Below are 18,355 nucleotides of genomic sequence, written 5' to 3'. Positions count from 1 at the left end.
CCTCTCACCCAACCTTTTTAACTTGTATGCAGAACACATCATGCGATGTGCGGGGCTTGATGAATGCAAAGCTGGGGTGAAAATTGCTGGAAGAAACATTAACAACCTCAGATATGCAGATGACACCACTCTGATGGCCGAAAGCAAGGAGGATCTGAGGAGAGAAGAAAGCGCAAAAGCCGGGTTGCAGCTAAACGTCAAAAAAACCAAGATTATGGCAACAAGAATGATTGACAACTGGGAAATAGAGGGAGAAAACGTGGAGGCCGTGACAGACTTTGTATTTCTAGGTGCAAAGGTTACTGCAGATGCAGACTGTAGCCAGGAAATCAGAAGACGCTTACTTCTTGGGAGGAGAGCAATGTCCAGTCTCGATAAAATAGTAAAGAGTAGAGACATCAGACTGGCAACAAAGATCCGCCTAGTCAAAGCCATGGTATTCCCTGTAGTCACCTACGGATGTGAGAGCTGGACCTTAGGGAAGGCTGAACGAAGGAAGATCGATGCTTTTGAGCTGTGGTGCTGGAGGAAAGTGCTGAGAGTGTCTTGGACTGCGAGAAGATCCAACCAGTCCATCCTCCAGGAAATAAAGCCCGACTGCTCACTGGAGGGAAAGATACTAGAGACAAAGTTGAAGTACTTTGGCCACATCATGAGGAGACAGGAAAGCCTAGAGAAGACAATTATGCTGGGGAAAGTGGAAGGCAAAAGGAAGAGGGGCCGACCAAGGGCAAGATGGATGGATGGCATCCTTGAAGTGACTGGACTGACCTTGAGGGAACTGGGGGTGGTAACGGCCGACAGGGAGCTCTGGCGTGGGCTGGTCCATGAGGTCACAAAGAGTCGGAGACGACTGAACGAATGAACAACAACAATAGATACTCTTATGTCTGTGTTAGTACATTCATTTCTGTAGGGGCTTTTCTTTAATCCAAGTCCCTGGATATGCACATAGAACCACTGGAAATATCTTGTTTCCACCTAAACACTATTTCTACATAGTTTCTATATTAAGCGAAGCATTTCATACTTAGCCCATTTTTACTGTTCAACGTATCTATTGACAATCTGAAACAAAATGTAAAAATATGTTCTGTCACTTCTTCCCTATAATTTGCTGATTTTATTGAGCTGGCTTTCTATCACAATAGCTATGTACTGAAATACGTTGTAAATCAGACCTTGGTTTTAACTAGGAATCACTGCAACCTGTTAGCAACCTAAGTACAGTAAACTGTTCACTTCTGCAGGGATTATGAATGCAAGACCCCTGTGAAGGTAGGCAAAAACACAAATTAAAAAACACTATTTTTAGTTGAGAGAACACTTCCCTAGGAACCTTCGCTTGGTGAATTCTTTTGAACAGGGGCATAGACAGCAAAATAAACATCACAGAGGTATCAGCCCTTCCCTATGCAATCCAAAGCACGCGCACGCACACACACACCACATGCTATATATTTGGCTGGAGTTATACTGAAAGAATGTACCTGTTCCGACTTATAAACAAATTCAGGAACAAACCTACAGAACCCATCTTGTTCATAACTTGGGGCTGCATGTACTATTCAGAAATCTGCAGCTGCACAACTTTGTGTACAAATCAAGGGAGTAAATAAAGCCTGGATTAAGAATTCCCACTGTCTTTTTAATACAGCTTGAACATGAGCATCATCTAGTACAGAATATCACATTGTATGCTAAGAAGCAGCAAATCAAACCTGGAGGACAAAGATAATCCAAAAATCTCCCATGTTTTAACATGGAAGATATTATTTTCCTATCTTAAATTACAATACAATTTTTACCTTTTAAAAACAACCCTTTACATCAAACTACTAGAAATTGAACTACAACTGAGATCCAATGCATCACATTATGTTGTCCAAGCCAGTAAATGTACAATGTTTCTCAAACTAAATGGTGTGGTAGCATTTCCCCCCAAAACTGCCAGGGACTGGTGCCATACTTATTGTTGCTGTTTTTACATAGTTTCCAGGAAACTTGCCACAGAAAGGTAGCTGACAGCTGATGGACTGACAGCAGTATCCTGTCTATTATTTTGAGTAACACTGAATTAGTAGGCTCTTTGAAATCAACATAGAGAGTACAATGTTCCTTGGAGAAAACAGAGATTAGAGCATTGTTTGATTTTTTTAAAAAATCACAGGAGACATTTATAGTCCAGACAAACAATGGCCAAACACATGCTTAATTACAAGGTTTGTACTATGAGTGTCACAGAGACAAGGCATTCTTTTGTACTTTCTCTAAATATTTTGGCAATCTGATATCACTACTGGATGTAGATTATAAAGTCATTAAGATCGAATCCTCATCTTGAACTTTCTATCAGTTATCCCAAACTTGTTATTGTCTGGGCACAAAATAATTTGCCTATCGGGACATTAACCGTTTAACCTCTTGTTTAAAAACTTGAGTGTTTAATTATCTGGCTCCAGGTTTCAAAGCTGATTTTAATAATTCTTAATGTTTTGTGTTTATGAAGAACTTGCAACCCTGGAAACTGATGCCTCCTAATTATCCAGGTTATTTTCGTGGCACAGTAGCTGCCAGAAGGGAATTATTAGCAAGCAGACAATCATCCCTTTCTGCCACTCTCACTGCCAGCAGAGTGCTTCCCATTTCATCTATGCAACTTTAATTGGACTCTCTTGCAGCAGACAGGCTGTTGTGTCATAACCTCACTCACATATTCTAATAAATGCAGCTCCTCTTGGGAGCCAATGGTGTTAGGCTGACTCACACCAGAAAAAACATTTCTTTGCAAGGCAAAAAGATCTGCTCAGCAGGAAGACCTGACAACCGGAAGCCCATCATTAAGTGTTTGTTACCATGTAATCTACCAAGGAGAAACTGCAGACTTCTGATATTCCTTTTGATATCTTGTTACAACAAGAAAGGAACATTTGGTATAAGATGTTATTGCAAACTGAAAGCAGCTTTTCCTTGACTAAGATCCCAGTCCAGAGAAAGTGAATCCCACTGATTTGGCAGATATTTAAATTAGTTGCAACTAACTAGCCCCATTAATTTCAATGTGATTCAGTCATCGATACCAAGATCTGAGCTACGTTGCCAACATTTTACAGAGCACAACTTAATGGATGAAATTCAGTACACGCAAACTTTGTGTTTTGTTTGTTCATCTGTTTTTTTTAATGCAATATAATTGTTTTGGTTCGCTCATTGACTCTGCTACATACTTTTCCATGGATATTATCACACTGGTATTAGTCAGTGTGTTGTAGTGGTTTGAGCATTGGACTATGAGTCTGGAAACCAGGGTTCAAATCCCTGCTCAGCTATGAAACCCACTAGGTGACCTTAGGCAAATCACACTCAGCCTCAGAGAACAACGGGGGTAAACTTCTGAACAAATCTTGCCAAGAAACCTATGATAGGGTTGCCTTAGGGCAGTGGTTCTCAACCCATGGGTCCCCAGATGTTTTTGCCTCCAACTTCCAGAAATCCTAACAGCTGGTAAACTGGCTGGGATTTCTGGGAGTTGTAGGCCAAAACATCTGGGGACCCACAGGTTGAGAACAACTGCCTTAGGATCACCAGAATTGGATGCGACTCAAAAGCACACAGCAACATTAGCTCGGCTGATTTTCCTTCCTTAATGGAGCTCCATGCATAACTCAAATATACATTGACTGGACACATGGGGGAACTATGTCTTAAGTGGAAATCAATTTACATTGCATTACGTATCAGCACACACTTTTATGGGCCCTACTGCAAGTGTACATATTTACATTTTCTTTCTCTCAAAATTCCTTTTTAGAAAGAGTTGCTTTTCTTTCAGACTCATAAACTAATGCTCAAACCACAACACCATGCTGGCTAGTACTGGTCTGATAAAACCCATGGGAAAGTGTGCAGTAGAGTAAAAAACAAAATTCCTTATCTTTTCCACCACAAGGCACAAGTAGGATTTTTTTGCTTAGGCCAAAAAGAGGCAGCATGTTGTACTAGGTAGGGGTTGGACTATGAATCTGGAGATCAGTCGCAGTCTGAAACCCACTTGAATGATTTTGGGCAAGTCATACTCTCTCATCCTCAGAGGAATACAATGATGTTCCTACTGAAAAAATCTTGCCAGGAAATCACACTCTTATAGGTTCATTCTAGCTTCACCATAAATTGGAAACAACTTGAAGGAACACAACAATAATGATAAGAGATATTTTAAGCTGTATCTTCATCTCATATTGTTCATAGACTCAAAAGGCGATTTTTAAAAATAAAAATAAACACAAATATTTAAGGAAAAGAAACACAGACTTATGGGTAAAACATAGCCAAGCTCTCAAAAAAAATTACCAAGAACATTTTTAAATCTGGAAATCTGGTTAATTTCAAAGTCAATACAGGCAAAGCACTTAAAGACAGAAATATCTGCTATATTCCTTTGGGTGATTCAACTTAATTAGGTGTGATCTGATGGAAACAGAAACTATAATCATGAGTTACTATATTCCCTTAAAGAGGAAAGCAGTATGAAAGCCTTCTGCATGGTGTAACCTCATCTTCAGTATGTGGCAATAATCTATTCATGTATTTGTTTAATTCATTTACATGCCTCTTTTCCTCCAGAGTAGAATCTGGAGGCTCAAAAAGGAATCTAGAAGTAAAACATATACTGTTAGAACAACTGGGCTAACAACTTTTTATTAAAAGTTGCTAGGTTGATGTCTGCAGACAGAGGGCTAAATGACTCACAGGAAAATGATCTAGGGCAGTGGCTCTCAACCTGTGGGTCCCAGATGTTTTGGCCTTCAGCTCTCAGAAATCCTATGAGCTGGTAAACTGGCTGGGATTTCTGGGAGTTGTAGGCCACAACACCTGGGGACCCACAGGTTAAGAACCACTGATCTAGGGTCATTATCTATATCAATGGTTCCCAACCTTTTTTTGACCAGGGACTACTCCCCAACCAAAAGGGTTACAAATCAGTTTTTGGTCAACTTTAGATTTGGTTTGGTTATTTGGGGTGCTGATTCAAAAAACTGCATTGGATAGACCACATCAGCTCTCGTTTCTGATACAGAATATATGCCATCCAGTAGTTGCCATCTGCTCACTCACAGAAAACCTTATTTAGTAATGTAGAACAGATGTGGTAGTAGTAATCTTTCGTGGGTAGTCAGTCTCTCCCCTCTCAACATCCCCGTTGACTCGGCACTATAAGAGGATTTCGCAAGACCAGTTACTCTCATTGCCATGTGGTTTTGAGGCAACAGAGTAGTAATAGTGAGGCCACAGACCATATTTTTGTCCTTGGGGACCACTGGTGGTCCACAGATCACAGGTTGGGAACCACTGATCTACATGAAGGCAGGAGGGGTAAGCAGCTATGAAATTTAGAAAAAGAAAGGAGTAGAGGCTACATCTGGATAATAATGTATCAGCTGAATCAGCCAAGCTAGGAACAGGCTTCTGTACATGAAGGCATTCATTTGCTCCTCCTTTTCATGAAGCAATAATACAAAATGAAGAGCATTTAATAATAACAGTCTCACCAAACTGTGATAGAAAATCATAAAAACCATTTTTGGTGAATGCAGCTACAGAGATTTACGGATATTAATTAAAATGTTAGTAAAAGACAGAGGTTTGTTTCTCCAGCGTGCATAAAATCAAAGTATATGAAAACTCACACTTCCAGCCCACAGCTCATTTGTTCTTCCGGTTAATTTATAATACACGTATATCGATTCACCTTCTTTAAAATCTAAAAACCGGCAATCTGGAGCTGTAAAGTCTTTTACAGCCTTCCCTCGACACATTAGCACTGTTGAAAGAAAGCAAGAAAAAATGAATAAAAAAACATTATCTGAATGGCAAATCTGACGATATACATGTAGTCCAGGAATAAGAAATTATAACCGGTACATAGGCAGTATGAAAACAATTGTATGGCTCATTTATCAAGGCACTAAAATGGCAAAAAGAAGTCAGAATCAACATTTGATTTCAGCTGATGGTGAAATTTTACTTCATAGCTGTGGAATGTATCCTAATATCCCAATACTAAACACATTTAAAATATCAAAGTTAAGGGGACATTTATGCGTAAAAGGACAGGAGTGAAAATAATATTCCTGAGTACAATCAGGCTGAATTGTTCCGAAGTCAAATGGTTTCCAAATTAAATTGTCTTTAGAATACAGGTGCCAGAAAATCTCATGTTTTCCAGTGTTTTCCTTCACTTATATTAACTACTTTTTGGAATAATCATATTTGAGTTTTGGGAATCAAATGATAATTTCTCAACTTGCTTATACTGTATCTGATCTGGATTTGCATTTTTTTTAAAAAAAGTTAATATCATGTCTTTGTTTTAAATGCATTAGCTATATTTGATTTTTTTAAAGAAAGGCAGGATAAATATATTTTAATAAATAAAACTGATGCAAATGTAGGTCAATGAGCCCCCAATAATATTTTTAGATCAAACTAAAGCTATGTTTCAGAAGCCCATATAGGTAAGATATAAACAGGTACATCTCAAATACAATTAGGGCCTAACTAAATGTTGGCCTACACATTTGAGGATTTGACTTTTGTGGACTTGATTATCTGCACATTTGTCATGCTTTTCTTCTTGCTAGGAGCGACTTGAGAAACTGCAAGTCGCTTCTGGTGTGCGAGAATTGGCCGTCTGCAGGGATGTGGCCTGGGGACACCCAGATGTTTGATGTTTTACCATCCTGTGGGAGGCTTCTCTCATGTCCCCGCATGGAAAGCTGGAGCTGACAGATGGGAGCTCACCCCGCTCAAACTGCCCACCTGTTGGTCAGAAGTCCTGCCAGAACAAGGGTTTAACCCATTGCGCTACCGGGGGCTGTCATGCTGGAGGATCTAGAGATTGGAGGATCTAGAGATGCTGGAGGATCTAGAGATTGGAGGCTGTCATGCTGGAGGATCTAGAGATTGGTAGAGAGATGTCCTTTCAGGTATTAAAATAATGTTTAAATAAACTTTGCAGTTTTTTACTTTTGCAGGATCTTGTGCCCCTAACCTCAAAAAATATGGAAGGTTGACTGTATATCAATGCCTTGTTTAGAGTTAAAACAATTTCCAATATGACACTTGTATACAGGTCTATGAGAACTAAATCCAAGTGGGGTTTTACTTCCATGTATGTGTGGCTAGGATCACAACCTAAGGCTCTAATTCCATGCCCACTTACGCAAAATAAACCTTGTTGACATTAATATGATTAATTTCCAAAGAAGCAGCCATTATATTGGCTGACATAACTCCAGTCCTATACACATTCATTATGGAGCCACATTTATTTTGAAAGCCAGCATGGTTTAGTGGTTTGAGTGTTGAACTATGACTCTGGAGACTTGGACTCAAACCCCTGCTCGGCCATGAAACCCACTGGGTGACCTTGCACAAGTCACACTGTCACAGCCTCAGCGGGAGGCAAAGACAAGCCCTGCTCTGAAAAAATTGCCTAGAAAAGTCAGGAAATAATTTTCAAGCACTTATAACAAGAACAAACTATTTCAAAGCAGAAACTTAGGAGTGGGTGGTTAATCACATAAAGTGAACATACTGAACCTTAATCTATAAATCTGAAGTTTCTAAGACCTTTCTCTGTTCAATCTGAAACAAGCAGATGCTGATAGAGGGATAGTCAAAAGAGCCACCCACATATCTTTCTGTTTCCGCCAAGAGAACAAATTTGGTATATGAAGTTACTTGGGGTAATTTAATACCAGAAAGAGAAAGTGGGAAAGGAGAAAGATCAAACATTTACTGTTCATTAAAACCAGTTTCTAAATTCTAAAATCTAGCACAGAGCTTTCTAAACAGTGCGTCGCAACACATTAGTGCGTAGGTGGGTCATACGAGCATGACAAGAAATGACAAAAATCTTGGAAATGTTTGTCATTATACAAATAATATATTTTAAAAATATAAATGAAAGATTTTCATGAGGTATGTTGAAATATACACCCTCATACATTTTGTTACTACAAAATATGTGTTCATATTGCTTATAAGAGATTGGTTTCATCTCCCCTTGTTTGCTAGTAAAACTGAAGTACTGTGTTGCGAAATGATTTGTTTCTTACAAGTGTGTCACTGACATTAAATGTTCGGAAAGTTCTGATCTCGCAGTTGCAATTTGTCAACAGGCAAAGACTCAGGGTATCAAATGCTTGATGCTTATTGAAACAACATCAAAAACAATGCTAGTTCAAGCGTATTGTCAAAGGCTTTCATGGCCAGAATCACTGGGTTGTTGTATGTTCTACAAGCATTCTCTTCTGACGTTTTGCCTGCATCTATGACAGGTATCCTCAGAGGTTGCTAGTTCAAGCATTAACACCATTACCAGGTGCATTTGCATCAGACTCTATCCAGGGCATGACAAAATACAAAAGGGCGATATATATATAATACTACTAATCATATTTATATAATAACAACAACAACAATAATAATAATATGATATAATTATATATTTTATATTACATGTAATATTACTAATAATATTACAATATGGAAATATATTATACCGATATTGTACTATGCTAATAATATAATATATTGTGTGTATATATATATATCTTGTAAGCCACTCTGAGTCCCCTTCGGGGTGAGAAGGGCAGCATAGAAATGCCGTACGTAAATAAATAAATAAATAAAGCACCCCATGTCACTACTTTGAGGCATTAATATTTTATTAAGAAAGCCAGTACAGTGTAATAATAACAACAAAAACAACAAAAAGCCTTTGTGGTGTAACAACAACAAAAACAACTTAATATTTATACCCTGCCACTATCTCCCCGAAGGGAATCGTGGTGGCTTACAAGTGGGACCAGGCCCAGGACATAACAACAAAATTAGTAGCTTGAGTGTTGGATTAGGACACTGGGAAACAGGGGGTCGAATCCCTACTTAGCCATGAAAACCTACTTAAGCAAGTCACACTCTCTCATCCTCAGAGGAAGGAAAGGCAACCATTATCTGAACAAATCCTGCCATGAAAACCCCATGGCCTTAAGGTCACTGTAAGTCAGAAATGAAGGCATACGAAAAATCTGTAGATAAGCCAAAAGATGCATGCCATGATCCTCAGTAACACACCATAGTCTCTAAAAGTGTTTGGTGCAGCTGCCTGAAGTGACACATATCCAGGAGAATCCCTGACCTTCCAGTCCACATGAGCAATATCCAAAAAAAGAGAGGAGGATCCTGTTAAAGATACAGCAATTTCCGCCACTTAACTGGAGAAGAGAATAACGACATGTTTGCATGTATACCAGGAATAGATTAAGAACATCATCAAAGGTGCTTTAAAAAGCAAGAGGACAGTTCCCTGCCACCCAGAGCTGACAAACAAACATGCAACAAGATAGGACAGTGCAGGGAAACTGTGACAACATTTTCTGGATTTAATCCTCATCTCAAGAGAAAAGGTCTTCATACTTCACCTTTTAAAAAAAAAAACCTCACAAAGTGTGCTTCTATCCAACTCAGGCATGGGCAAACTTTGGCCCTCAGGTGTTTTGGACTTCAACTCCCACAATTCCTAACTGCAGTAGGATGTTAGGAATTGTGTGAAGTCCAAAACACCTGGAGGGCCAAAGTTTCCTATGCCTGATCTAGATGCATGACACTTCATTAGTAGCAGGAAATAAGGAATGACAGTAGGCCATCTATATCGATAGATTATACACCCATGGATCCAGGTTTTTAAAATTCCAGAAGTAACCCTTGATTTTGCTATTTTGCCATGCTGTTGCATATCATGGAGGTTCAGCATTCATAGATGTTGGCATCCATGGGCGGGGGGGGGGGGGGGGAGGAGACCTTTTTTAGAGTTGCTCTGTAGACTCTGGAAATGTGTAGCCTTAGGCCCCACTCTGGCCATTGGTTAGGACTTTTCCTTGCACTTTAGCCGTTCCCCAGTCCTATATTACCTCTCTGCATTAACAAACTGTCTGCATTAACAAACCTTTCAAACTGTCTAGGCCCACTTTGAAATTCTGGCCATTGGAAGTTTATTTTGTACAACAGAATAGTTTTGGAACTAGCTTTTTAAATGTATATGATTGTGTTAATAGTTTCATGTCTGTGTTTTAAATGGCTACTCTGTATGTTTCTGTGTTTCTTTGCTTATGTAGAAACCGCCCTGAGTCACCTAGGGGAAATAGAGCGTAATACAAATGAAGTATTATTATTATTATTACTATTATTATTATTATTATTTGAAACACAACAAGATGGGTCCACAGCAGAGACTCTGCTGGCTGTTGTCTTGGATCACACGTCGGACACTTCCCAAGTGCCTAGGACTGTGTGATGTATCAGCGAATAATGCGTGCAGATCCCAGTAAGGTGGCCTTCTGCAGCTGGCAGATAGTAAGTTTGTATTTAAGTGCAGGCCAAGGTCTTTAGGCACTGCACCCAGTGTGCCAATCACCACTGGGACCACATTATTATTATTATTATTATTATTATTATTATTTATCAATATAACTGAACCTGAGTGGATACCAAAGAAATAGTATATTGCTTTCATTCCTGAAGCAAAGAGGGTTGGGTTGCTGTAAGTTTTTCGAGCTGTATGACCATGTTCCAGAAGCATTCTCTCCTGATATTTTGCCTGCATCTGTGGTAGGCATTCTCAGAGGTTGTGAGGTCTGATCTCACAACCTCTGAGGATGCCTGCCATAGATGCAGGCAAAACGCCAGGAGAGAATGCTTCTGGAACATGGCCATACAGCTCGAAAAACGTACAGCAACCTAGTGATTCCAGCCATGAAAGCCTTCGACGATACAAAGAGGGGTTCCTCTACACTGTAGAACAGGGGAAACCTGGGAACTTCAGGTGTTTTGGACTTCAACTCCCACAATTCCTAACAGCCTATCGGAAGTTTGCCCATGCCTGCTGTAGAACTAATTGATTAAGCAGTCCACCAGTGATTTTCCCTGTTTCTGCCTTAAGTTCATCACTTTATGCCGGCCCTTTTAGTGCCCACCTCAACACTTTTGATGACACTATTTCCAGCCCTGTCTACTTGATAGTTGCACTTTCCTTGCACTCCCTTCAGGTTGTACTCCACTCATGGAGCCTGAACCACAGCTATGTTCCTTCTCAGCCATATTATTTTGATGTTGTTTACAATTGTGATTGTTTTTATATTTTATCTGATGTTTTTAATTATTTTGTTCTATTTGTAATTGTTGGGCTTGTCTCTTGTAAGCTGCCCCAAGTCCCCTTGGGGAGATGGTTGGCAGGGTATAGAAGTAAAATTATTACTATTATTATTATTATTATTATTATTATTATTATTATTATTATTATACAGTTTGACATCCCTTGACCTGACAGGGCTCAATGCTAGGGAACTGTAGCTTTGCAAAGCTTTTGGCGGCTGTCTCTCCAAAGTCCAGGATTCCAGAGCACTGAGCCTGGGCAGTTCAAATGGGGTCAAACTGCATTAATTTGACAGCTTAGATCAGGCATGGGCAGACCTGGGCTCAGCAGGTGTTTTGGACTTCAACTCCCACAATTCCTAACAGCCAGTAGGAATTACTATACGCCCAACTTAAGAAGGGGAAATATAATGTTGGTGGACGAGAAACGAGATTTAAAGATGGACTTAAAGCTAAGCTCAAAAACTGTGGTGTGGGCACCCAGAACTGGGAAGCCCAAGCCCTTGAGCGCTCTAACTGGAGGTCAGCTGTGACCAGCAGTGCTGCAGAATTCAAAGAGGCACGAATGGAGGGAGAAAGGGAGAAACGTGCCACGAGGAAGGCGCATCAAGCCAACCTTTTTGAGGTTGGCTTTAAGATGAACTTAAAGCCAACCACAAAAACTGTGGCGTGGACACCGAGAACATAGAGAACTGAGAAGCCCAGGCCCTTGAGCGCTCTAACTGGAGGTCAGCTGCGACCAGCAGTGCTGCAGAATTCAAAGAGGCACGAATGGAGGGAGAAAGGGAGAAACGTGCCATGAGGAAGGTGCATCAAGCCAACCTTGACCGCGACTGCCTTCCACTTTGAAACCTATGAGGATCAAGAATAGGATCCACAGCCACCTATGGACCCACCGCCAAGAGGACCATCACCTTGGAGGGCCAGCATCCTCGAGCTAGGAGGGCTCGCCTAAGTAAGGAATGGTGGGAGCTGAAGTCCAAAGCACCTGGAGGGAGGGCCCAAGTTTGCCCAGGCCTGGTGTAAATGCACCCAGGTCCTCTTTCTCTGTGGGCAGAGGAAGGAGGAGAAGATCAAGGAGGAAAAGGAGAAGAGGAGGAGGAGGCATCTGGATGCTCTGCGTGGCCTTGGGGATGCCAACAAGTCCTCCCCGGCCTTTCTCTCTCTGTGTGTGTGTCCGGTTGACAGGCAGGAAGTGCCAGGCGCCAGGGTGGCCCCTGCCTCCGCATTGCACTTACTGCTGCACTCGGGGTCGGCGCATCGCTTGTATTCGGCAAAGCGTCGGTCCGTCTCCCGGGCTTGGGCGGCGGGCGGCTGGGCGAGCAAGAGCCAGGCGAGGAGCGCCAAGGGGAGAGCCATGTTGAGTGGAAACGAGGAGGGAGGGAGGGAGGGAGGCGAAACCGGGGAAGGCGGGGAGGGGGGGGGGAGCAGACACGTCAGCAGAAAGCCGGGCTGGAGAAGGATGTGGAAGGGAGGAGGAGGAGGAGGAGACTCAGCCAGAGTCCCAAAAGGAGGAAGGAGGAGGGCAGGGGGGAAGCACACCCCGCCCTGTTCCCTGGATCCCAAGCCAGAAGGATGCCTCCCCATCCATCGCTTGGCAAGATGCGTCTGCACCCAAGGATTAATGCAGTTTGACACCGCTTGACCTGCCCTGGCTCAAGGCTCTGGAATCCTGAGAGTTGGAGAGTGGCGCTCTTTGGCAGAGAAGGCGAAAACAAACATTGCGAAACTGCAACTCTCACGATTCCATAACACTGAGCCATGGTGGTGTCAAATTGCAGCAATGCTTCAGTGCAGATGTGCCTTCTTTCTTAAAGGGCCCTTTCTGACCCAGAGGGACCCAATTCACACAAACTTCTCCCTCTACTGAATTTCTGAAAGTGCATTTACATCAGGCATTGGCAAACTTGGGCCCTCCAGGTGTTTTGGACTTCAACTCCCACCATTCCTAACAGCCTCGGGCCCCTTCCTTTTCCCCCTCAGCCACTTAAGCTTGGGCCCACCCTCCAGGTGTTTTGGACTTCAACTCCCAGCATTCCTAACAGCCTCAGGACCCTTCCTTTTCCCCCTCAGCCGCTTCGGCTGAGGGGGAAAAGAAAAGGGCCCGAGGCTGTTAGGAATGCTGGGAGTTGAAGTCCCAAACACCTGGAGGGCCCATGTTTGCAAGTGCCTGAATGCAGCCTGACCCCACTTTAACTGTTCTGGCTCAATGCTATGGAATCATGTTGACCTTTGCGAGATCTATTCGCCTCCTCTGCCTCACCAAACTCCCAGGAGCCCATAGCATTGAGTCATGTCAGCTGAAGTATCCATAGGAGCCATAAACCCTTGTGCTGGCTGGACTGCTGACCTGAAGGTTGAGTTGCTGACCTGAAGGTTGCCGGTTTGAATCCGCGAGATGCGGTGCCCTTCTGTCTGTCAGCTCTAGCTTGTGGGGACGTGAGAGAAACCTCCCAGCAGAATGGTAACACAACCGGGCATCCCCTGGGCAACGTCTCTGTAGACAGCCAATTCTCTCACACCAGAAGCAATTTGCAGTATGTTCTCAAGTCACTTCTGACACGGTTTTTAAAAAGATGAAGTATTCAACCACATTAATTCTGCAGTGTAGATGCACCAAGCCTTTCATTCCTTTTGCTGGTTCTCACCTCCCCCTCCCCCTTTTTTCAAATCCAGGGATAGCCTATTTTTAAAAAATCTTGTCCTTATCAGAGGGAAGCGATAACTTCAAGTTCCAATACACAGCCTCCTTTAGAAAAACATGTATCCTGAAGAACAGGTTTGGAAGGCCCCTGTGATCTTTGGGCTGGCCTAAGGCGAGGTCCAAATATACATTTTATGCGTTGTCGGAAGGCTTTCATGGCTGGAATCACCACAGACATCAGAAGAGCTGCAAGACCAAGAAAGAACAAACCACAAGAGCGAAGACAAAGATACACCCAGAGGAAAAGTGATATTACCATACATCAAGGGAACCACTGACCTCATAGGGAAGCTCATGAAGAAACACAACATTCAATGATCTACAGACCCACTTTAAAAAATCCAACAAATGCTACGTTCAGCAAAGGACAAGAGGGATCCTCTCCCCTCTGCAGGAGTCTACCGTATACCATGCAGCTGTGGACAAGTCTACATAGGGACCACCAAACGCAGCGCCCAAACAAGAATCAAGGAACATGAAAGGCATGGCAGACTAGTCCAACCAGAGAGTCAGCCATAGCAGAGCACCTGATGAACCATCCTGGACACAGCATATTATTTGAGAACACAGAAATGCTGGACCACTCTAGCAACCACCTTGTCAGACTACACAGAGAAGCCACTGAAATCCACAAGCATGTGGTCGATTTCAACAGAAAGGCGGAAACCATGAAAATGAACAAAATCTGGCTACCAGTATTTAAAAAACCCTTAAAATCAGGGCAGTAAATAAAGAGCAACACCCAAAAAGCAGGGGAATTCTAGACAAGAACCAATCAGGGCCAGCTAACACCTTCCAACAAAGGATTCCCCCAGGCAGCAACCAGCCAGGTTTTGAAGTTGCAAGGCCATTAAATGCGAATCAAGGTGGCCAATTGCAACATTCACACTTGCCTCAAGCAGACAAAAGTTCTTTCTCCCACCCTGGACATTCCACAGATATATAAACTCAATTTTCCTCATTTCCAACAGGCCTCACAACCTCTGAGGATGCCTGCCATAGATGTGGGTGAAATGTCAGGAGACAATGCTTCTGGAACATGGCCATACAGCCTGGAAAGCTCACAGCAACCCAATAGGTTTTGTGTTTCATCATTAGCTATTTGGTCCTTTGTCCCCACTTTCTGGCTTTCTTTACTTTTCACACGGCTTTCATTCTTAAAGTTGTGATTCTATTGAGTATATTTAAGAAGCAGCCCCACAGAGCTCTGGTATTTAGAAGGTTGGATCCAGATATGTTGTTCCCGGAGGCAAAGAAGGAGAGGCACCTTGTTTGTTCCCTGTACAACAGCTGGGTGGGCTGGATATCTTTTCCTCCATCTGTGGGGATGGGACAACCTCCACAACACCCTGAAGGAAGGGAGCTTGTTTGGGGGTTATTGGACAGATTGCCTGCCACTGTTATAAGCCCCTTCTCCAGCAGGCTGCAGCTACTACCTGTATGTATTTGTTGCCTGAGGCAACTTTGTCTACTGGTTACACAGACTCATTGTTTGTTGTGAACAGATTTCACAGTACAAGTCTTTTATGTTTGCAGTCTTGAAGACAGAGGTGGTCTGCCAAGAAACACATATACACACACTACAATATAGGCAAGCCCCAAGTTACAAATATCTGATTTATAAATGACTCATAGTTAAGAACGAAACAAATCTACTCCCTGGGAAGAGAAATTCACTCCTGAAGGAGTTATCATGGGGAAGAGGTGTCACCACTGAGGCTTTATCACCAATCCTTGTTTCTACAACAAGCAATTTTTTTTTCAAAATCCAATATCACAGGGACAGAAAGTGAGGTGAAATCTTCTGAGAAGGGCCACAGACAGAGAGACAAAAACCAGAGATTGTTAACCCTTCCCTATGTTAGTAAAGGTAAAGGTTTCCCCTGACATTAAGTTTAGTCGTGTCCGACTCTAGAGGGTGGTGTTCATCTCATTTTCTAAGCCGAAGACCCGGCATTGTTCGTAGACACCTCCAAGGTCATGTCGCCAGCATAACTGCATGGAGCACTGTTACCTTCCCGAAGAAGCGGATCAACTCACATTTGCATGTTTTTGAACTGCTAGGATGCCAGAAGCTGGGCCTAGCAGCAAGAGCTCACCTCATTCCCCGGATTCAAATTGCCAACCTTTCGGTCAGCAAGTTCAGCAGTTCAACAGTTAAACTATTGGACTGTAGACAGAAATAATTATTCAGATACCATGGATCACCAAAATGGCAAATAAATGGGCCCTTCAGGAAATGTAGCCTGGAGTAGACGTCAAAATGGCTGTACTGCAAGAAAAGTTTTAATTTGGACGTATCATGAGATGACACAACTCTTCGGAAAAGGTAGTAATGTTTGCTAACGTGGAATCCAAGTAGGAACAAAGAAGCCCACACTAGAGATGGATTATATTCAATCAAAGAAACCATGGTCCTGAGTTTGCAACTAGTTCTGATTGAAAAAAAAAAGCTAATAAACAAACTTCAGATAGCCAAAGGAAACACATCTTTTCTGTTATTTGGAACTGTTTAGTTGAATATAGGGTGGGAGAAAATGTTGGTCTTCCCAAAGACATGCAAGATTTTTTAGCTTACCACGTAAAGAAACACTTTTGACATCTTTTGTATTATGCTGATCAAAAGCTCGGCGGTTTGAATCCAGAGAGCTGGATGAGCTCCTGATGTTAGCCCCAGCTTCTGCCAACCTAGCAGTTTGAAAGCATGCAAATGTGAGTAGATCAATAGGTACCGCTTCGGTGGGAAGGTAATGGTACTCCATTCAGTCATGCCGGCCACATGATGTTGGAGGTGTCTATGGACAACATCGGCTCTTTGGCTTGGAAATGGAGATGAGCACCCCCACCCCCCACCCCAAGAGTCAGACCAACTATACTTAATGCCAAGGGGAAACCTTTACCTTTAATTGAAAAGCAATTTTGCATACCACTCTCAAGGTGAGGGATCAGGAATGATGTTACAGTATAAAATCAGTTTTTAAAAACTCAACGCTCACTACAAGAAATGCTATCATCTTTGTTCTTACATTTCAGTGGTTCCTGCAGTTCATGGGTGTAATGCAAAAAAAAAAATGACAACAATTCCTTTACAGGAAAGAGTATGTTCTTCATCCAGGATGCTGCCAAGAAAAAAGCCAACATTTACTGGATTTTGTTTCCTAATATGAGAACGAAATGAGTAGAACAAGCTAATGATTGAAATCTAAATGCTTTCTTCTGCGCACATTTGGCAGAAGAAACCTTTGAGAAATCATTAAAATGTGTCGGGCACACAGAGTTCCTTGTACCACGTACTCAAGGAATAAGAGTAATGAACTAATTGAACTAATAGTGTGACCACATCAGCAGGAGTAACAGTAATTTCCGCAACTAATTGCAGGAGAAATAAGGCTGATACAATTATTGAATTTTTGTTGTATGTTATTTGTGTTTGTACTCTGAGTGTGGAGCCTCCAAAAATATATGTAAAAAATAATTGCCATAAAGGGAGGGTTACAGATGAAAACAGAAATGTTATTAATCATCTTCTTTCTGTACTCTGCAATTTCTTCTCCTCTATTCTGTAAAAAAATAAATAATCAGAAAGACCCCTTTCACCCAAAAGCCTATAGTCTCCTAATCCTCTAGTGTAAGCAAAACAACACCTACCTTTCAACAATTTTGAAGGTACTCACTTACAGAGTCTCCCAACTTTGCACAGCAGTTAGGCCTTTAAAAGCTTCCCATCGTGAGATTTAAGTCTATATTTGTGCAGGGAACTCATGGGGGGGACGGGGGACATGAGGGTGGAGGTTATCCCTTGTTTCTTCAAGTGCAACCACTGCAATGTTGTGTCCAAATACATTTTGGGGTTGGCAGTTGGAAAACTGGATAAGGCTTCTGTATGACTGTAGTAGGGAGAATTTTAGCATGTGACACTTGTTGTCTGGTTGCAACACAACCAATGCCTGCTGACATTCTGAGCAATCATTAAATGTACAGGAGCTGTTTTTAGTGTGACAACCCAAATACAAATACAGAGAGTGAGTGAGTGAGTGAGGAGCTTAGGCTTATGGGAAAGGGGAGACTTAATCACACAAGGGAGGTAAACTTGCAATGACCATCACCAAAAGTGGTGGCCCTTATCGCACAACACTGTGAACATCCCACTACTAGTTTGCCTCCTTTTTTTTTTTTTACAATTAATCAGTCCCTGCTCTTAATGGGAAAACCCTGTCAATAGCTGCCAATCCAGGCCAATCTAAGGTTGTTAATGTTTCTTCCAGCAATTTTAACCTCATCCTTGCATTCGTCAAGCCCTGCACATTGTATATGTGTTCTGCATACAAGTTGAAAAGGTTGAGTGAGAGTATACAACCCTGCCGCAGGCCTTTCCCAATCTTGAACCAGTCTGTTGTTCCATGGTCAGTTCTTACTGTTGCTACTTGGTCCTTA

The 18,355-nt window shown here is 42.1% G+C and overlaps 1 protein-coding gene across 2 annotated transcripts in view; it reads right to left on the bottom strand.

The window, feature by feature from the left end:
• The window catches only part of MIA3 (MIA SH3 domain ER export factor 3), a 50,654-nt gene extending 37,835 nt beyond the window's left edge, over window positions 1-12,819 (bottom strand). For both annotated transcript variants that reach the window (XM_060754216.2, XM_060754217.2), the window contains exons 1-2: window positions 12,456-12,819; window positions 5,688-5,821 (exon numbers count right to left, since the gene is read on the bottom strand). In XM_060754216.2, the coding sequence (XP_060610199.2) occupies window positions 5,688-5,821; window positions 12,456-12,804 (483 nt within the window). In that variant the 5' untranslated portion in view covers window positions 12,805-12,819. The remainder of the gene's footprint in view (window positions 1-5,687; window positions 5,822-12,455) is intronic.
• Window positions 12,820-18,355: the final 5,536 nt, after the last annotated feature.

Source organism: Anolis sagrei, chromosome 1, assembly GCF_037176765.1.
Source record: "Anolis sagrei isolate rAnoSag1 chromosome 1, rAnoSag1.mat, whole genome shotgun sequence".
NCBI classification, from domain to species: Eukaryota; Metazoa; Chordata; class Lepidosauria; order Squamata; family Dactyloidae; genus Anolis; species Anolis sagrei.
Note: the sequence above shows the minus strand (reverse complement) of the source record. Positions and strands in the feature narration are given on the sequence as shown.